At 46.8% G+C, this 20,671-nt stretch overlaps 5 protein-coding genes across 6 annotated transcripts in view; 2 read left to right on the forward strand and 3 right to left on the reverse strand.

Moving 5' to 3' along the window:
* Positions 1-252, reverse strand: part of LOC125956864 (probable ATP-dependent RNA helicase Dbp45A) — a 1,782-nt gene extending 1,530 nt beyond the window's left edge. Inside the window, exons 1-2 of the mRNA XM_049689121.1 lie at positions 98-252; positions 1-32 (exon numbers count right to left, since the gene is read on the reverse strand). The exon at positions 1-32 is cut by the window's left edge and continues 1,036 nt beyond it. Of these exons, the coding sequence (XP_049545078.1) occupies positions 1-32; positions 98-173 (108 nt within the window). The 5' untranslated portion in view covers positions 174-252. The remainder of the gene's footprint in view (positions 33-97) is intronic.
* A 235-nt stretch (positions 253-487) lies between these two features.
* Positions 488-3,517, forward strand: LOC125956863 (diacylglycerol kinase epsilon). 2 transcript variants are annotated; one of them, XM_049689120.1, is made up of 6 exons: positions 488-727; positions 783-1,506; positions 1,569-2,116; positions 2,180-2,345; positions 2,416-2,576; positions 2,644-3,517. In XM_049689120.1, the coding sequence occupies exons 2-6, from the start codon at positions 828-830 to the stop codon at positions 2,761-2,763; spliced, it is 1,674 nt and encodes a 557-aa protein (XP_049545077.1). In that variant the 5' UTR covers positions 488-727; positions 783-827; the 3' UTR covers positions 2,764-3,517. The 2 variants fall into 2 exon arrangements, with proteins under 2 accessions (XP_049545077.1, XP_049545075.1); XM_049689118.1 differs by having other exon boundaries at positions 786-1,506.
* An 11-nt stretch (positions 3,518-3,528) lies between these two features.
* Positions 3,529-6,790, reverse strand: LOC125956874 (NAD kinase 2, mitochondrial). The gene is made up of 4 exons (XM_049689137.1): positions 6,198-6,790; positions 4,561-5,252; positions 4,083-4,482; positions 3,529-3,999 (listed from the first exon to the last, which is right to left on the reverse strand). The coding sequence occupies exons 1-4, from the start codon at positions 6,232-6,234 to the stop codon at positions 3,893-3,895; spliced, it is 1,236 nt and encodes a 411-aa protein (XP_049545094.1). The 5' UTR covers positions 6,235-6,790; the 3' UTR covers positions 3,529-3,892.
* Positions 6,791-6,986: 196 nt separating this feature from the next.
* Positions 6,987-9,025, reverse strand: LOC125956887 (nascent polypeptide-associated complex subunit alpha). Its single transcript, XM_049689159.1, has 3 exons — positions 8,887-9,025; positions 8,315-8,474; positions 6,987-8,234 (listed from the first exon to the last, which is right to left on the reverse strand). Exons 2-3 carry the CDS (start codon positions 8,451-8,453, stop codon positions 7,726-7,728), a joined length of 648 nt encoding a protein of 215 aa, XP_049545116.1. The 5' UTR covers positions 8,454-8,474; positions 8,887-9,025; the 3' UTR covers positions 6,987-7,725.
* Positions 9,026-10,456: 1,431 nt separating this feature from the next.
* LOC125956894 (RYamide neuropeptides) lies at positions 10,457-20,644 on the forward strand. The gene is made up of 4 exons (XM_049689167.1): positions 10,457-10,617; positions 18,672-18,840; positions 19,363-19,603; positions 19,666-20,644. Exons 2-4 carry the CDS (start codon positions 18,693-18,695, stop codon positions 19,790-19,792), a joined length of 516 nt encoding a protein of 171 aa, XP_049545124.1. The 5' UTR covers positions 10,457-10,617; positions 18,672-18,692; the 3' UTR covers positions 19,793-20,644.
* Positions 20,645-20,671: the final 27 nt, after the last annotated feature.

Genomic DNA, 20,671 nt, shown 5'->3' on the forward strand with positions numbered 1-20,671 from the left:
CTCCACCTGAATTGGAGTCGGACGACGGAGTCCTGCAAGTTAGAAGGAGAGAATCGTTCATGTCGGTGTCGGAAAAGCGATCAACCCGTTTACTTACCTAATTTCTCCGTCTGCCGTGTGATCCACGCCGTGAGGCCGAGGTCTGCAAACCTCTTATCCGTTCTCAAACTCATCGCAAAAACCACGGAACTAAATCAAAGTAGAAAAAGATTTTTTATAACGAACAAGGCAGGTTCAAAAAAGGCACGTGCGTTCGATGAAAACAACGCATTGTGTGACATTGGCCAGGGTTGCGTTCGTAGTCTAAAATGGAGATGTTTTATGTAAAAAAAACACCCGAATTCAGAACGTAATTAGAAATTTTGCAAATGATTTTCAGTAAGTTCTGATAAAGTATCCAGAAAACTAATGAACACCATACGAGGTATCAGTTTTTAAATCTAAGCCGTTGCCAATAACACAACCCTGCTGGAGAAGTGCGTCGTAAATCAGCTGTTGTAGGTAAACAACCGCCACCGCAGCGAGAAAGGAAAGTAGAAAGTAGTGGACGATTTAGAATTGGATGCTGAGATTTTCGGATCGATTATTTACGGGTATTCGCACTCACCATTCCTGGGAATGGAATTCCCTACGGGTAGTAAGTCGTAAGTGTCCCCTCGAGCATTCCGTCGTCAGCGGGGATTGTGGTGAAAGTACTTTGCGTGGAAAAAGTTGCATCGAGCGAAAGGTAAGTGGCGTTCCGGTGGACGATTTCACGGTTATTCACTTTCTTTCACTCACAGCAGGCTTGGCTGAGAATCTTGTGACACGCGTGAAGCGCCTGCTTGATGCTGCGCCCCACGACGAACCGCCCGTTCTTTTGGCAGACTTCTTCGGGGGGCAGCACGATGCTGGAATTCAGCTTTACCCTCATCATCTCGGTGCTGGTCGGCCTGGGGCTGATTTGGCTCGCTGGACGCTACTTTCTCAAGGAAGATGTCGTCTACATTTCCGACAATTGCCGGCGCCACGCATGGAAATCAATGAAGCTGCTGTCGCGCGCTTGTGTCTGCTCCGTGTGTGATACAACGATGGCCTCGAATGGCCATTTCTGTGAGAGTTGTGGCGTTTGCTCTGATAATGGTTGCGTGCGAAAGGCAGACGAACGGTTCGCGTGCAAGGAACTACGAATCCGGACCCGTGCTGACGATGGCTCGCCTGGTCGTCATTTGTGGGTCAAGGGCAATTTGCCACTCGGTGCCGAGTGTACCGTGTGCGCGGAAGATATCGATCACACCTCCGAACTAGGACTGTACGGACAACGGTGCGCCTGGTGTCAACGGATGGCACACGATAAGTGTTTCAGCGAGATCTCCACGACCCGCTGCGACTTCGGACGTTTTAAGGAGATGATCTTCCCGCCGAAATGCATTCAAGCATCACGGAGCAAGGTTGCCCCGAAGGTGCATCTTACGGGCATCGTTCCCCCCGAGTGGAAAGATAACTGGCGGCCATTAATCGTAGTTGGTAAGTGCGAGTTCATCTCTTTCGACGAACTGTGGATTAATATGCGGCATTTTCCTTCATAGCTAACTCTAAATCGGGCAGCAGCGGAGCAGATCGAGTTGTGGCTCTGATGCGCGGTATCCTCCATCCTTTGCAAGTGTTCGAACTCGGCCAGCACGGTCCTCAAGAAGCATTACAGTGGGCGATTCATGCTGCACCCACCCGCTGTCGAATTCTGGTCGCAGGTGGTGATGGAACCGTTGGCTGGGTACTGAACACCATCCTGCAGATGAAGGTGGAACCTCACCCGGAGGTTGCAATTCTGCCACTCGGAACCGGCAATGATTTATCGCGCGTGCTAGGTTGGGGTGCTGAAGGACCGGATGAGTTCGATCCAAATGACTACTTAACACAAATCGCGGAGGCAGAAACAGTTCAACTGGACCGGTGGTTAGCTGAAATTACCACTCACTCGACCCTGGCCCGGTTCCACGTGCCTCGGTTTAATCAGCCGCGCAACTTTTACGTCTACAATTACCTCAGTGTCGGTGTCGACGCTCTGGTGACGCTCAATTTCCATAAAGCGCGTGAGAGCTCCTTCTACTTCTACAGCAGCCGCTTCGTTAACAAAGTATGGCCGATCTACCACGAAGAACCTTTGCAACATCCTAATGTTAACTTGCAATCATTTCAGCTCTTGTACTTATGCTTCGGAACACAACAAGTGGTGCAACAGGATTGTGTGGAGTTGGAAAAGAATCTCGAACTATATCTGGATGGTGTACGGATCGACTTACCGCAGCTGCAATCGGTCGTGGTACTGAACATCGATTCATGGGGTGCTGGTGTAAAACTATGGGGTGAGATAGTGGCCTGAAGGCGACATTCGTCGTTGCAGGAGTGATTTGATGCTTTTTCTTTTCTTTTTAGAAATGAGCAAAAACTCTCCAACTCATAGCATTATGAAGGAGATACACAGCATTTCTGACGGTATTCTCGAGGTATTCGGTGTCGTTTCGTCGTTTCATATCGCCCAACTGCAAGTTGGTCTGAGTAAGCCGGTGCGGTTGGGTCAAGCTAAAAGTGTACGGGTATGTAGTGGAATAATGTAAAGCATCATTGAACCATTGATCCACTCATTTCACCCTCTTTCCGTAGATTGTCCTTAAACGAACACTACCAATGCAAGCCGACGGTGAACCGTGGATGCAGTCACCCTGTGATATCAATATACAGCACTACGGTCAGGCAACGATGCTGAGAAACGTTAAGAAGTGATCGAGCCATGTGCTCTTCCGGAACGAAGTAACCATTGCATTGTAGTAAACCGCGCCAGAAAGAAGCCAAAGCTATTTATCCTTCCACCGCTAAGTTTTTGTGTAATAGTGTTTCGGTGTGTAACCTGTGTCAAAGGCATTCAATCGCTCAATTGAACACATTTTTCGTTCAATTACATGTCGGTGTGTGCTCGGGGAATTGACACGAAATCTCGAAATTGGAAATTGCCAGTAGAGTTACGCTTTATGCACCATAAGAATCTCTTAACGTTTTTGAGGGAACTAATATTATTCTTTTAGAGTGCTAATATCATGGGAACAAAATCCAAATCCCGTTCTTTTGGGTCGTGAGTTCTAATAATCTTCTGTAAGAAAATGTATTTTACTTGTCAATCTCTGATAGCGTCATGAAAGCTCTCACCTGAAAAACCTGCAGGAAATGGGAAGCGAATCTCTGTTTTAGATTGTAAAGGTTAACGGGTTTTGCTTTAAAACAAAAAATCATAACATCTCCGCCTCTGACAACGTGATTATTGTTTCTGATGTTGCAAAGAAGCGCGATAACAACGTCGGTCAGAGATGAGAGGCTGATAACTGGTGTGCATGGCATATCAGCCACGAATGTCTACCGGGGCACGTGGGCAACTACTTGGATACGCTTGAGTTAAATCCCGGTTTTCGCAGTACGGGTTAAGGTTCGCTACTTCATATTTCCATACAGCAATGAAAGCAGTTACTTAAAAGGTGATTACGAAGCAAAACATGATATAAAATTTATTAAACATTCTACTTACAAAAGTAACAGTAACGGGAAACACCGCAGGGAGTGCGAATTGATAAATAAATGCACCGATGCTGTCGGTAGGCATTACCTTACTGAACCGGGCAGTGCATACCACACCACAATAAATTACATTACGAGACGCCACCTGGAAAGATGCGTTCGTTCATCCTTCTTTTAATCGGATCTTCCAGAATGGAAAGTGCGGTGCATGAGGTGAGGCGAGGGAAACATCGAAACATCAAACTCAAAATCACGTAAGTACGACGATTGTCCGTGTAGAAGATTGGTGGAATATTTTGTGTTAGGAGAAAAGCAGATAGGATGCTTGTCATACAAGCGACAGCCCTCAGTCATCCATATCGATGGTCAGAAGAGAATCTTCCGGATAGACCTCCAGCAAGGCACGGGCACCATCATTGAAGTTATACGCAATACTGCCATCTATCACCAAACCTTTCGGAGACAGGGAATGAAAACAGAATTGAGATATTTGATCCTCTTGTTGGAAGGGGGGAGGCTTCCATTCCGACACTTACTTGCATCGATGCAACGTGATTTGACGTAGATCTGCTTAGCAAAGCCTCTCGATTCAAGGCCCTTGGGATTGGGCCATACACCGACACAGATCTGCTCCCGGATCGAATAACAAAGTCGCGGATCGTGCGGTGGAAAGACCAGATTATCGTTATACTCCTCGGAAACGGAGCTTGCATCGATCGTATCCAGCACACCGGCTCCAGTTCGCTTACGTACAATATCCAGTAAATCCTGCACGTTGTTCGTGGACAATCGATTCATGCTCGTTAGCCACGACGTTGAACCGGTACCGGTGCTCACACACAGGCCTGAACTTTTCGTTTTTGTCACCGTTTCAGAGCTGTCTATGCGTAGATGTAAATGCGAAACCCGAGCAGACAGCATCTCACCGATGAATACCTGAAACGAAATGGTGAAAGAAGGATCATAATCAATCAGTTAACGTTACTGGAATCTTTCTGGAACATGGAAACGTACCTCATTCAAGGCAAGGTATGGCAGAATCCGACTCTGGCCATTCCTAACCGGAGACATCACCTCCTTGTGTTCGATGGGTTGTGAGTGATACTCGTGCAGATCCATCGGTGAAGGGCGTGCCGTGGCAGCTGCCCCAATGAGCGTGGTACGAATTCTCGATCTATGCATCCAACGGAACTCGTTCGTGATAATCCTTCGTACGGCTTCATCCACCTGAGTCGAGAACTGCTTCGGTAGCATAAGACGTCCTTCGGATCTTCGTGGATCAGAATTAAAGCCTACCACAGGTGTCCGTTTACCGTTGGCGAGAAAGAACGGACTAGCCCGACCGGCCGCAAGCAGGAACGTGCCATCGCCACCGATCGGAACAATTAGATCGGCCCACTGGAGCGCATCCTTGCCGATCGTGATCCTGTTCACGACTTGCACCTCGATGCCTTGCTCCTTGAACGATCGTACCACCTTCTCCTCGACGTCCTTATGCAGGTGATGGTAGTACATGAGCGCATCGTAATCTGTGCCACGATCGCGAATTTTACGCTCCAAACATTCATCGCTGAGCTGCTGTTCGCGGATCTTTTCAAACTCTAGCCTCGTGAGCTTCGACACGATCAGCACGCGTTGCAGTTTCTCCTTGGAATGGCTCCCAAACTGCCGTACGGTTCCGACCAACAGAGGAGCATGCTTGAATCCTGAAATCGAGGAAAACGAAAGAACGAACTGAGACCACGTGCAACGTGCTAAAGCGGTGAGTAAACACGTGTCGCACTTTGTTGTAAAAGTGGGAGCGCAGTGCACGAGAAGCAATGTTTTGCTCAATATCTTATCTCGTGTGGAGTCTTGTGGCGTATTGTTTGTGGAAGGCTGGACGGAAAATAAACGGAATTCCCTCGCTAACACGCCATTCATTGCGGGCGCGACAAGCGAAGATCCTTTAAGCTCATCTTCCGCTTCGGAAAGATGCAGCAGATAAGGAGTCGTCCAGCTCGGAGACTGTGGCCCTTTGATTGGCAAGTTGATGGCCGTTTGCAAGATGAAGTAAACATTAATCCGACCGCTGCTGCGTCACATCATGCTGACGCATCAATGGATCTACGGTTCTCCGGAGATGATTTCCGCAAAACAGCAAGAAGAACAAAACGGGAACCGCTTTTCGTCGCGAAATGGAACCACATCACGGGGGGTCGGCGTCACTTGCTGGTTCGCGTGAATTGCGTCGCTCTGGGGTGTGTACCAGCATCAGTAGCACCGGTGACCACGGCGATAGGGACCATATGAGGCGAATTAAGTTGATAAGATTGTGGCGCTGGCTTTTGGAATGACGTTACCATCCGCTCGACAATCGATAGCCCCCGACGCTCAGACATCTCAGCCAACGAATCGGCGGCAATTTGACAAAATGACGAAATATGCCCAAGATCTAACACCCCACCGACCAAGGTTCCCGGGGTCGCGGGACATGCTTCGTAGATGGTGATTTACCTCCGGGTAATTGGAGTACACATGATCCGGTTTTTGCACTCGCAAAACGATCGTGTAATCGTTGCGCAAACAACCGGTTTTGCCGGAGACGATGTCGTTTCAGGCACACGGATCGCACAACAATCGACAAAGTCGTAATGGCCCATTTGACCTACCTGTAGCATTCCGGAAAAGGAGTTTTAAATGAAACATCTGGCCGTTTTGAATCGGAACTGCATGCACTTGAGTCTGGGCACGGCGGACACGACGGACACGGGGGTTGCTGATCAATCGCCAAAGAACATGAACTGTACACGGCGTTCTTCTCTTAATGCACTTCACGACACAACAGCAGACAAACCAAGAATCACCACCAACTAGCGTATCTCCCACTATCGAGAATAGATAACTTCTTTTCGAGTCGTTTACATCGCTTCTCGGGAGATGGATACAATCCGGAATGTCCGACGATGATGACGACGACAAGAACTCGCGACGACGATGACCGTTTACGTGTACGCGCCTTTAGTTACTGATAAGGATATTCGTGGGGCTGGCAAGCTCTGGTCGCCAACCGCCTCGGCAGCTGCTCGGTGGTGCTGTGCGACGACCTTATCGCAGCAGGAGCCGGTTTCGTTCGAGCGATCCTCTACCGTTCCGGTTATCGGTCTCGGCTGTCTGTTTGTTCCCTCTCTTTGATCACGATTTGGAAAACACACAACTCGCAAGCATACGACACTCGAATTATCCTGGCGGGGGACGTATCCTGCCGGAGATTCACTTTTAAGGTTTCTTCAAAAATAGGATCGGTCGCCGGGAGAGCCGGGTGTAAATATTTATAGACGACGAAAAACGTCAACCACGGTGACATTTCATTTACCGGCAAGATAAAAAAAATCGCAGAAGAAAATGTTTCATGATTCCAGTGCATTATTCACAGTAACACAAGATAAAGAGACAGCCGATCGTTTTGGAACCAGTAAAGCTTCACTTACGAGTTAAACTTTATTATCGAATCAACACACTTTTCGCTCTGCCGACTGATGGTTAGTTCTGTTTGGTTCGATTCACTTAAATACATTTTTCTTTAAAAATAACGCCACCATCAACCTTGCTTGCATTCCTATTTCCGTTCTCCATAGTTACACGCCGGCATGCTGGGTTTTGGGAAAGAAGTTCTGCTTTCGAGAGGATGAACGAAGATAGCGGAGTAACGAGAGCGGACCTGGAGCCTTTTAGCGCGAAACGGACATCGTGTTGGTCTCTTTTGTGGTTGTTTTTATTACTGTTTTAAGAAATAAACTTAGCGTTTTCGGGGTGTTCCTCCGTGTTGTTCTAATGCTTCACCTGAAGCATCCAAGATCCCGCCGCTCGCGCACGATATCCCATGTTAAGCAATTAGAGTTCGCCCACTGATGCCGCCGCCTCCGCCACGATCACGAGTGGTCGCACACTGGTGGCTTCCTTCTGCTTAACAGAATCGAGAAGGGAGGCTAGTTTGGAGGAGAGGCCAGTGTCCGAGGTATGCGAGTGAAATGTGAGACACTTCCGGGGGGAGAGGGCGAAATCTTTTCAACATTTTCCTGGAGTCTGGGGGGAGGGCGCGCACAATGGGACGAAACGGGGAACTGAGCATGTTGCTGGTGACGGATGTAAGCGCGGGTGTGTTAGCTGTTGAACTGCAAACGGGTGCACCGTCTACGTTTACATCGTCAGTTCCATGATCGCGTTCACGATGTCGTTTTGATTGTTCTTCAGCGCCCGGATTGCCTTGGCTCGTTTGACGTTGGCCTGCGACATCACCAGCTCGATGTCCTTATCATCGATTCCGCTCTCGTCCACCTCCTCTTCGTCCTCTTCGGCGATCGGTGTGACGACGTTCGTCGAGCCCGACGCCTCACCGGCGGCCGGCGTGGCTTCCGGAGCCTTGAACTTCTCGGCCGCGGCCACCTGCGCCTGCTGCGACAGATCCTCGATCTTGGCCTCGCCGAAAATGATGTAGGTGTCGCTGTGCGGGTTCTTGTACACGTCCGGGTTGTTTATCACGAACAGAATGTTCTTTGATTTCCGGATCGTTACCCGGTTCACGCCCTGCACTGGCTTCAGGCCCAGCTTGGACATGATCTTTCGTGCCTTCTTCTCACCACGCGACTGCTTCGCCTTCGAGACCAAGTCCGGAATACCACCGGCCGCAAGCTGGGCTGTGGCTGCACCTACGGACGGAGGCAAGACACACCTGAATGAGTCATCGATGACCCCGGGGGTTGTGGCGACACCACCAACCGACACTTACCAGCATCCTCCAGCTCGGGAATCGAGTCCTCAGTCTCTGTGTCGCTGAGCGCATCCTCCAGCTTTGCTTCTGTGCTTCCGGAAGCGGTCGCGGTCGCTGCGGCAGCTGCGCTTTCCGTGATTTCAGTCAACTCCGGCATGTTGAGCGATAGGTGGTCAAGCTAAAACGAGTGTGTGCAGGCCAGAAGATCAAGAACAGCTCATTAATATTCACGCGTGCGGAAACCGGCAAGACCGAGAGGGCACTATCGAGCGGCGCTACAGGAGGGAGCAGGATGCACGACAGTTCAGAGAGCGAAACCGCGATCTGGACCGCTTATTGTTGCGGTTTCGCTTATCGCACTTCGCGGCCCAACCGAACGAGGGAAAAATAACCTTCACAGCACACTCCGTTCGCCTTCTGGAACCGAGTTCGATCCGCTCGGCGCTGAGCCGCAAGATGCCGCACACTTCTCCCCCCTCCCGCACCGGCTCTTCACACGAAAATCGATAGTTTGCCGCACGGTTGGTCGATTCGGCGATTCTTTTTCCGGTCGGCCATGGACACCGGTTTTAACCCGTTCAGTTACTTACACCAGTTAGTTAGTTGATTACACCAATTTTTCACGAAAACGCGAAGAAAAAAACCGCGGTTCTAACCTCGCCGTAAGTGCAAAAGAAACAGGAAACGCACAGCGCCTCTAGCGGCCTCTTCGTTGACAGCTGTCAACCGTCGTACAGTGGTGGTCGCGAAATTATGTTCAAAACGATCAGTCGCTTCATTTTTCGAAATTGACGGTTGATTTCGAACTATAAATTTTCAATTTGATCGTTAACTATAAACTGCCTGAAAATGTTCAACCGTCTGTGGTGGCCATCCTTGGAAAAGGATCGTAAGTTTAACTACTAAGCCAGCCTTGCAAGAAAATCACAATTATTCTATCTCAAACTTAAAATTTACACCATTGTTTCTTGAAATTTCTGCACATAAACCTTTGAAAAGAAAGTATTTAGATTGCGTTAATAGTTATAAAAATACTCCCACTTGAAAGTGCTCCATCCCATGACAAATCAAGACAAACAATCCGCAAATCGCCAATCAGTTCATGCAGTTTTTTATGAAAGGACCCATTCATGGATTTTAATGACGATTGCCTCATCGCTTTGTAATGATTTCATAAAACCGTGATTGCTGCCAGTAAAATATTTTCCAGCCAATAATTACCCTTGACCGACGGCAACGTACGGAGCAGAGATTGAGCTGCGATTTATGAATGGACTTTCTCCGACCCCTGCTTCTTATCGATTGCATTTGTGAACCGCTTAGGGAACTACCTCGACGCAACCCTTTTTCTATCTTCAAGTACTCCGAGTGATGCGATATGTGGGAGACGATATGCAATTATTCATGCGTGGACAGCGGCAGAACTCTTCGCTAACTCCGTATGGCAGACAGGAAGAGGCAGTGCAACAGCTTGTCACACTAATTTCAAATTAACGTGTCTCCAGCATGTAGCCTGTCATGAGATAAGCTTAAGCAAATAACACCCAAACTGCTCGGCGGAATGTTGAGTACTAGTCATCGGGCTTTACTCACTCGCTTTACGGCCAAACATGGATTTTACTTGTGAAAATATGACGACATTCCGTCCATTTTGATAAAAAAGATGAAATTTTTGATAAACAAAATTGTAGCTAATGTGAAATCCAATTTCGCGCGTCGCTTTCGAAGAATACGAATCCACTGCCGATAGGAAAACCCCACGGAAAAACGTGGCCAGCTTCAGCAAAAAATATAGTTGACCACAACCGAGAGTAGGAGAGAGAGAGGGAAAGCAAGATAGAGTGGACGAAAGTCGAGTCAGCAACTCAAGAGGTGCACAACATACACAGCACGACACGCACTTTGCATAGCTAAGGTACCATACACTGGATGATCGAGGAAATGCTGGGTTTTCCGCCTGTTTTTTTTGTACTCTTCATCTTCTACGAACATCCTGCCCGAGGCGCTTGGCACCCGAGAACCGAGCGATTGCCCATGCTTATGCTGCGCCACGCCACGCACTCGGGTGTACGTTGGGTTTGCGTTCAATCGTATAAAAGCGTTTGCTCTGCTGCTGAAGTGCTCAGTACTCAAGAAGTCGACGTTGCAGACTGATGGTTAGTTGCCCAGCAGTGCGGTGTGATTGAACGATCCCGACAATCAAGCATCACATTGAAGAGTAGTGATAGTGAACTGGTTGATCATTGTTTTAGCTATTCTCTGTTAGTTGAATTTGCTGCGATAAGCCTTAGCTAAAATATTTTTGGTTTAAATTCATTCAGGTAAGAGAGTGCTTAATATAATACATATTAACAATCAAATCTTTTCCGCAAAGGTCTTGTTAGTCATGCACACGTCAATTAAACATAAAAGTGCGAAAGGTGTAGCGAAGCCGGCGGAACTGCCAGTCATAATTAGTAATCGTGAAGTGAAACAATTTTCTCCGGAAATGATTACACAAAACTGTAAGCGTTAATTAAGTGTTGCGTGCTAAGCGTTGGCCTAGGAACAATGTTTTTTTTTTTTCTTGTACAGAACTGGGCTTGGCTGCCGGCTGGAAAAAGTAGAATAGAATCGCCCAGGGGGCACCAGCTGCAATTCGCAACATGTTTTTTGTCCAAAACTCGTGTCGAAAACCACAAGTTTCCGAGAAGATTCATTTTTAAAAATCCTCTATTAAAGCAGTAGATTCTCGGCCGGCTCAAGAGTCATTGATATCAGAATGTTACACAGCGTTGAAAGCTATTAATCCGTTCGTGCAGTGCGTATCGATGGAAGTGAGAAATCACATTCATAGAAATAAAAAAATCTATTCCTTTCGTTTAAAAGCTTTTAGCCGTATCTATCATGGGCGACTAGGCCAGACCAGGCTGGATACTCTAATGCACTCTCGAACTAACTAATGCATCTGCTGGAGGAAGAGAGTGTATCGTTCTTATCCATCTATGAATCAGATTTAATGATTTTCATAGAAGCTAATTAACAGTGTAGCATAAATGAATGCTTCATATGCATATGTGAAGGAACACATTTCTCTTATGCTTCCAGTTCCATCAAACGCTCTTCATTCAGTGCTCGGATATAAAGAGACAACAGAAACGGTTTTTCGCTAAATTCACAGTTTTTTAAGTCACAGTCAAGGCTCTTCATTGTTGGTCGCAGTCATCTTATAAAAAACAATAGCAAAACTTGTGAAACGTTATTAAATTTCGCATACAAGTCACAGTCATCAGAAGTATCAACGAAGTAAATGCTGGACAAGAATCCATCAATTTAAAATTTAACCATTATTTCCATACCCCCCCCAAACTGGGCTCTCGTACAATACGTGTGTACACGAATCCCAAAGCCAGTCCAGCCTCAAACCATTGATTAAGCTGCCACCAACGCAAAACGGAATGCAGCTTATTTTTTGCGGTACGAAGAGATTTATCTCGCTGTTTACGAGCCTCGTAAGATTTCAATCATAAATGGAGGCTGAGGATAGCTGCTGGACGGACGGTGGATGGAGCGGAAAAGTCAAGAAAAATAATGCCTTTACTGTCCTGCTCTGTTCCGACGGTGAAAGGATTCGAGAGAAGCTTCATTTCGTTTGGAACGTCCAACTTGCCGTTTGTTTTGCCATACGTGTCGCTGTTGAAGCGACACCTTACGTCGCGTAAATGTTGAAAACAGATTTTCGTTCCACTTCACCACTGTGGTTATTAGGGACCGTGGATAGAGGCATGATTTACTTACCAAAGTGTAGGACGTCGAGTTGCTCCAAGGTTTGCGCAAGATTTTGGAGGCATCCACGTGTGGTTGTTCTTGCTCTTTTATGCTGTTCTTGGCTGTTCCCCATTTTATGGAATGTTTGACAAATGTGGAAAACCTTTGTTACCATGCGCCTCCATCTGTGGTACCTTCGTACAGCATATCGACTAATCTTGTGACAACCGATAGACTTGTATTTAAATTTGTACTTCATAAGCTATATTTTCATGAAATAGAATTCATTTCTATTTGCATCATAACATTCCAAACCTAATGGCCCCTCTAAAACCCGCATAAATCGATGAAACCACAAAGCGCCACGCGGCCAGACACTCCTAGCATTCCCAGCAGAACGCGTTTTGCATTACCTTAACGTCGCATAAACATACAAATTCCCACTTTGAGACTTGGCAATAATAAACCCACCTGTTGGCACTGTCGCCGGACGCCAAACCTCGCTTGAGGCTTTTACGATCTCGCTTTCATGCTGAAGAGGCGTAAAGAACGACCCTCCCATCGGGGACCTGTTGCGTGTGGCGAACGACACACACTGAAGAGATGCTCTCAGAAATGCAACATCAGCATCGGTGAAAGGAATCTCCGCTCACTGACCACTCGCGGTCTCGGTATCAGGTCACCGGGAGGGGGCCATCTTTGGGCCATCATCATCACCATCGAAAGGTAGGGTCCAAATATTGAGTTATTTATCTTCGATCCGAGAAGCGGAATCGGCATCACAATCACTGTCACTCTGGCTATGAAATGTCAGGTCACCACCGCAGGCGTATCGACACCTCACCACCTACCGTGCTGCTCTATTTGCTTACATTAAATCCCACGCAATGCTTCCGTGAGGAGAAGATCCCACACCGTACAGCAGCAACAAGCCACCCATCGATTGAAGTTGCCAAACAGTGACACGCGTTCCAGCGTCCCGGAAGACGGGAGACTTGCTGTTTGCGCTTCTCAAACGAACCAACAGAAAGCAACGAACCTTCCTTTGCTCTCGCTTGCAATTCCACGCGAACGGAAGATGTGTGAGATTTGATTTATTGTTGCCTTCAAGCGCACACACACATCACCTGCGTGGTAAGAGGAAAAAATAGATAGAGAAGAGAGCGAGAGAGAGAGAGAGAGAGAGAGACAGAGAGAGAGAGAGAGAGAGAGAGAGAGAGAGAGAGAGAGAGAGAGAGAGAGAGAGAGAGCGGCCCGCAAGGCTCGAGTGATTGATTTGATTTTTGTGAATTGCGACCACCGGTGGGTGGTGTTGGTGGCGGCGGTCATGCCGTTGTCGATGACGGCACTATCGAGCGACAACGCTGACGACGATGTGCTGATAATGTGATAAAAAAATAATCATTCCATGCACCGAACCGATCCCATCCCATTCAGCACTGTTGACGATAGTTTCTCGTCGCTCGAAGTGGATGCCATTGGTAGGAAGCAACAGGTTAATCACCGGAACATTTGTCGACTGTCTCTAATCCGATTATTTCATCTTATATCGGTTCAAACAGGCGGAAACAATCAGTTATTCATGTTGAAGAGCAACATTTGAAAAAGTATTTGAAATCGAAGCTCTTCTATGGAAATTCTATAATCCTGCCTGATATGAAGAGACGCGCTCTCTGTCTCTCTGTCTCTGTCTCGTGTGAATAATTGATCGAGAGGATGTCGCATTTTTTGGCGCATCTTTCGGCTTCGGAGAGTGTGTAACACGATAGTCGGTGCCCCGTTATGCATGCGTAATTGGAATCTGGGAAGTGGGAGTAGTAGGTGCCCTTGTGCTGAAATGAACTGAACTTTTGTGGATTTCGAATTAATCGAGAGCAGTATATTACACGCTTTTTGCCCGATTTGGCCCATCGCAGCGGATGGTAAGATGAGACGGACTTGAACCGTTTTGGAGAGCAATTGTTTGTAATTGGAAAAATGGTTCCAGTTAAATCAGGAATGGATTGAGCAAAACAAAAGCCCACGAGTATCGTTCATGAGAAGCAAATCAATTGGCTATCAATGTCTCGTTGCCACAACGCTCAGCTCTGCACGAGTTGAGTCGTTCAGTCCGTGTGGCAGCTAGAAGGATGATTTACGGCACCAGCCAAGCCTCACGATCGTCCTCGACGTCCATTTGCTTGTCTGTTATAACAACCCTTGTTGTCCATCGTCCAGCTACGGGGAAGGTGATGGAATTTATGCTTCTGTTGAATGAATTTTCATTTGCATCAACCATAAATCATGCACGTGGCCGGAACGAGCCAGTTACTGGAGCGACGAGAGAGTAGAATAAAGAGAAGAAAAAAAATGCGCGCGCGGAAAGCCCAACTTGTCACTCACCGGTTTGGTATGGGAGCATCGAAACAAGGATCAAACTCTACTTACACCAACTAATGATTAGTTTAGCGCATCCACTCGACGAACTACCGGAAACCTGGCCGCGGTCGACCGACCCACGACTAGCATCGGCTATATGATGTGCGAGCTGGTGACCATTTGAAAGCAGAGCCACGACCACCCTTTAGAGCGAACGGTACCCTGAAGCCACACACCAAATTATATTATCTAGCGTGTGTGAGCACTCTACACGCGTGTGGTGCATTAGCTCGAGTGTCTGAGCAGGTCACTGTATAGCTTCGGTGTCTTCTTGAGGAGTGGAACGATATAAAAAATGATTGTCTTTTCCGCTCCGATACTATGCTATTTATGGTTAATGCCAGTGTGTCTGTTGGACATTGGAAAAAGGAGGCCCAAGGTGAACGTTACTAGTGGTTCAAGTGCATCCTGCTTAGTATGACCAACCTGGACCGATTGGAGAAGAGAAAGACCGGATGAAATAATAGTTCAACAAACCGGAATTTGCTAATCAATGGTTCTAGCATACTCTCCGCAGATGCTGCAAACATGTTTCACTGCATAACACTCCGTTGGTAGCATAAGAAAGGAAGAAAGAACAGTTTAAGCCGGTTGCTACTTAATGAAAACTGTGTCTATATTAAACAAGAAAACAGTAACACAATCCAGTTACTACGCTGGTTATAAGTTATGCTAGCAATGGTACCGTTGGTCAATTAAGTCTTACCCCATCGGGCCAATGAAAGCGACAATTCATTACCTCCGAAGGAACAATTAAATGACCACCGTGTAGCGGAAAGTGGCCCAGTAAACCAGCCACCCCCTTTCACTGATGACCACCATCGTCAGCAGCGCTTATGGTGCATCGCCTTCCATGATGAGACCTTCGGGAACCATCGTCAACCGTGACATTGGCCTTTTACCGGTTTCCTCCGGTCGCGAGAACAACCCGTGCTTCCTGTGATTCCTAATTGATTCTTACGTGCGCCATCGGATCGCATCGACACCGGGACCGGGCACCGGCACCAGTTTACCTTTGTGGCCGTGTCCTGCTCCTAGCTTACGACGATGCTTACGAAACCACCGAGTTCAGGGTGAGGTGTTGCTTTAAGAATGGAATTGAAGATCGTAATAGGTGACCCTTTTTACAGCGGATGGCCTAGTATTGGCCGTAAAAAGAGAAGAAGAAGACGTAGCGAAGACAGCGTCCGTCACGAGTAAGAGGATTTCCCTTCTCGCTGATAGCCCCGGTGTTATCCTTTGGGAGTGGGAGCTGCATAAACTGTTATTTCTCTCCAACTATCGAGGTGGAGTGCTACTCGCTTTGATGGTACTCACGGTGGTGATGCATTAGTCGATTCACCGGATGTCCTGCATGTGTTCAAGGACTCTTTCAAGCAGACGCGACGTGCTCTGAACGAATCTGTATCCCATCATGTGGGATGTGGGCTTCTGAGAGGCATTTTTTCGTTTGTTAAGTAGCTGTTTTATAATACTTTTATGATTTTTAGATTTATACCGTATCTATTGATGCATACTTGTTGTGGGCAACACTTGTTACTGAAACGATAAAAAATATTTCAAATAGATTGTAATAACCCGAAATAACGAAATACGGTCAACCTTTGTGCCCTCATTTGCATTTCATGGTTCGGGTTATCTTAGTCTTACCACACCGCGGGCACATTGCTCTTCTTGCATTCAAAAATTGGTTGATAGAGGGACGCGTTTCAATAGCCATCATGAGTTAATGATATGGAAGGATGCTCTTGAAATTCGATTAGCTATTCCGTCCTATCTCGCTCCCCTCAGGTGTGTGCGTGTACAGACCTGGTGCCTGTAAACAGCTCCTAAATAAATTATCCATAGTTCCGGTAGTAACGGAGCTGGGTTATCGCACAATAAGCCTGCGGTTGAGGAGAACCAACCTGAAGTAAAAACAAAAACGAAATTTATGGTAGTTTTGTTTCACCAGAGCTCCCGTAGTTCGAGTCCTGCGTTTGATGGAATGTTCTCTGAAAGCTTCGATACCAAAAGCCATACAAATGCATGTGACCCTTTAAAGCGAATACTTCAACTCATTCCAGCTTCCGGGAAGCGCCACATTCACATTCAGAACAAATCAAACCTTAACGCTTTGCCTCGCGCATCCACCCCGATACTGTGCCGTTGCTGATGGATTATACGCTAAATGCCGCTATTTACGTACGTGAGAAAATTAATAGTCCCCACGTTCCCCCATGTCGACCACCCAATACAAGTCCTCTATTAACCGCAATCGTGAAACCGTGGGATCCATGGGGCCATGGTTGGAATAATTTTACACAAAAAGCCCCTCGTTACAATTGTCATCCGGCTAACCGGCGGTACGTGAAGCAACAGGAATCCTTTCTCCTAATTTCTGACTTCCAGCAATCAAGCAAACCTAGCCGGCCGGCTAACTGATCGTAAAATATCGTTTTCAGCAGGGTGATAAACTTTTAAATTAATCCATTTCATCACCGACCGCCCTTGCGATTAGTGTAATTAGTTTAAAAACCATTGACTCCAGAGAGTCACCCCATTTCTATACCATGTGAACCCAGTATTCATGTATGAGGGAAGCATAAATTTGGAAGTCTCCTCCCTTTGTAGCGACTTGCTGCCGGTGTGCTTTACTTCTTTTTCCCCGTTTGCGTCCGTTCCCATTTATGCCTTTTCGTAGGTCACACTAGCTACTACTCGGTATAGTGTGCGGTAAAAGGCCCGGTGAGCTTGTTGCGGTTGAGAAGAGCAGAACATTATCATGAACAAGGTGGCGAGAATGGAGGAGGCCGTCGACAAGCATCACGACCACCATGGTGTCGGTCGTCGGTTACAAATCCCACTATTTTACGTGCTGGCCCGTTAACATCGTCAACGTGAGTGACAAAAGTGAACAGGAATTCAACCGGAGGCCATGTGCTTCATTGTTGCGAAAATGGGAGAAAAAAATCCTGTAGGACATTCGAAAATGCCACCTAAAAAACTACAATTTTATTAACATTCGTCCCCGAGGGGGGATGGTCATTTGCATTTGCGGCTAGTCCAATTTGAACGAGCAGAGAGTCGATTAAAGAACACGTGGCAGCAACGTTAACAGACGGAGAATCCAATTTGAGCTTTGAATCAACAAAAACACCTTTTATGCCCTTCTCAACAAAGCACAACAGTATCATTGTCTTGCTCAGGAGACGAAGGTTACATCTCTGTGGTAGCGGTAGTAACATAAATTTGCTTCAGTCTGCCGAACGCTTTCGCAGCGAAATTAGCCAGGGCATCCTAGCGGAAAAGCGAAAAGCGAGAACCAATCTACTCCTGGGGCTGCATTTGAAACACCAATTTATGAACCCTTGTGTACAGCTTATTCACACTTCAATACCAACGAGGGTACGGCTCCCTTTGACTCGCCAAATTAATCAACATCAGCGCGCTGCATGAAGATGAAATGCAACATTGATTACTGCGTTTACTAGTAGACATGCTACCATGTCCCATATATGCTTGATGCCTTCACTGTTTGATTAAATTAAAACGACTCATAACTGAATCTCGTCTTAAATGAAAAACAAAACGAACCCTTTTCGTGCTACTGCTGGCCGGAATCTAAATCGGATTTCACTCACAGGCGACCGCGTGCCGTGCATTCAAGAATCCATATGCATGTGATTATCGGTAGAAGAATCCCGTTAAATGAGTCGGAAAAATGACACTACGCCTACACTAGACGGGTGTTGCCGTGCCTGGTAATATGCTCCCTCATTTAGACCTCCCCCGGGGCGGTGGAGGAGGTGTAAGAGTACTACTTAATTGTTAGGTGGCTTCCAGGTTGATCTCATCACCATTGCCATCGACCATCAATTGGCATCGGGAACAATCAGGCAGTAGTGCTGCTGTCGTAATTGGTGTTCTACACTAAATGAGCTTTCCGTGGTATTCACCCCTTTGCCAGCTGCTAGAACGAGTCATCGTCGCAGTCGTCGTCGATTTTCTGTGGAGAGGATTAAGCATTATTTCCGGAAAACATGTTCCAAACGATCCCATCCTCCAACGTGTGCTCCATAAAATTGCATTTAACCTAGCTATTAGCAGCTCCGCGTGATGCCTGCATGAAGAACAAACAAGCGCCTGAAATGGATTCCAATCGCAATTAACCGCAACGAGGAGTTTCGCTTAATCTGCATCTCTTTGGCTGTTTTCCACTTTGTTGCAGGTGAACGATAGGAGACTAAAGATGCATCCGCTAGCACGAGAGCAACCCTACGCATCATCCATTTACAACGTCGGATTGATCCTGATCGGTGCACTGCTGCTGCTGCTGACGACGGTGGCCCAAGCCGATCCAATGGTGGACGGTGGTGGTTTGTACGGCGATAATAAACGTAATTGCGCTCATCTTACTATCCTCACCTTTACTCATGTCCATTTTTTTGTTTTTTGCTTTTCGCTTGCGAAACTACGAGTGCTAGTCATCCACTAACGCAATCTCTAATCACCTGTTTTTGCACAGCATGAGTTTTATGGTCGATTCATATGGCGTTGGGAGTTCATAAAGCTTTATGGTCGGGGCTTTGGCGAAGCGATGAGCTATGCAATGCCAATCGCTCATATCAAACCTGGGCAAGTCTGATTTATCCGTTGCGATAAAACGATAACGTTATCATGAAGATGGAGAAAAGAAAAAAAGAAATAATCACGTTTCCGGGTTATCTTTTCCGTGCTCGGGTTGTATTTTGATACTCTTTGATCATGAAACGATTCGCGGTTTATGCTGCTCATACCGTGCGCATTGCGATGGTTGCATCTGCTGGAGATGATGAAATTACGGTCCTTGTTACTTCAAAGGCACTTTTCATTGTTTGATATTGTTTCTGTTTAACGCATTTTCCATTTCTTTACAACAGATGCAAGCGACAAGCGACCCTTCTTCGTTGGCAGCCGGTACGGTCGGTCACAGGTGTACGGTGCCAAGGATTTGCGGCAGGTCAATGTGGTTCCACGGAACGATCGTTTCTTCCTTGGCTCGCGATATGGAAAGCGGTCCGATTTGACGAAGGAAATCGAATCCGATAGCAATAATGGAGCGGATCTTACCTATCTGGCCTGTCTGCACACGGGTGTGTCGAACCTGTACCGATGCTACAGGTATGCTCCACCATTTCTGTCTTTTCGCTGCAAGCCCAAATGAATGAAAATCTTCTTTGCAGTCGCGATTCGGCCTCATTGCATGGACAGCAGCAGCAGCAGCCAGAGCACGGTGATCTGCAGGAGCCGAATCAGCAGCAGCTGTTTCATCAGTTCACCGAAAACTCTGACCTTCTGGGGGAAAACTAATCACAAATATTGGGCGCAAGAAGATTAGAAAGGGAGTACAGCTTACGCTTGACTGGTGAACGACTAGTGGGCAATGGCCGTTTCTACTTTATATCTCTGCATCACTTTCATTCTAACTAATCTGAGCCATTTCCCGATTTGCCAATGTAAAGACAAGCTATAATACAAACCGGTTAAATGTGGAAATCCCTATCCTTTCGGCACTGGCATGATCCAATGGTACACACGAGCAGCGGAAGGCGGAACAGAGGCTAGCAAAGACATCAGCACCTAAGGCTAAGGCGCCTAATAATGGAAAAAAATGCAGGACACGAACAATGGGCGAAAAAAGGGTTTCAGTTTTCACGGGCGTTCGGACGAAGGACATACGAATGGAGATCAATGTAGTGAGCCAAAAAGCATCAATGGTGTGATTACCGGATGGTGATAATCAGTAGGTGGAACTGTTGTTGCCCCATTTTGACTTACTACACCAGGCTGGGTGATCTCCATTCGACGAATCTCGTTCGCTTCGTATTATCTGAGAGGAAGTTACAACAAATGCTACCTAAATCGATCCGAGAAAGGGAGAGGTGAATCAGTATCAAAATACGTATTTAAAGGCCTTTTTTCTTTGCTGGATGATGCTGTTTGCGTTGACTAGGAGGGAATCATATATTTTCCATCGCAATGTTAAGTTGGAGCGATTTAATGCACACGATCAGTGGCGATCCTAAATCATGTCAATACACACAAAAGCATCGATCGGATTAAAGAAGATCAAATAATAAAATTAACATTCAGAACCATGTTATCTCGTCGGCACTGTTCTTGTAAAATAAATTATATTGTAAAAATAAATATTAGTGCTATGAAACCAGAACCATATATTACGGCAGA

This window comes from Anopheles darlingi, chromosome 3, assembly GCF_943734745.1.
Source record: "Anopheles darlingi chromosome 3, idAnoDarlMG_H_01, whole genome shotgun sequence".
NCBI classification, from domain to species: domain Eukaryota; kingdom Metazoa; phylum Arthropoda; class Insecta; order Diptera; family Culicidae; genus Anopheles; species Anopheles darlingi.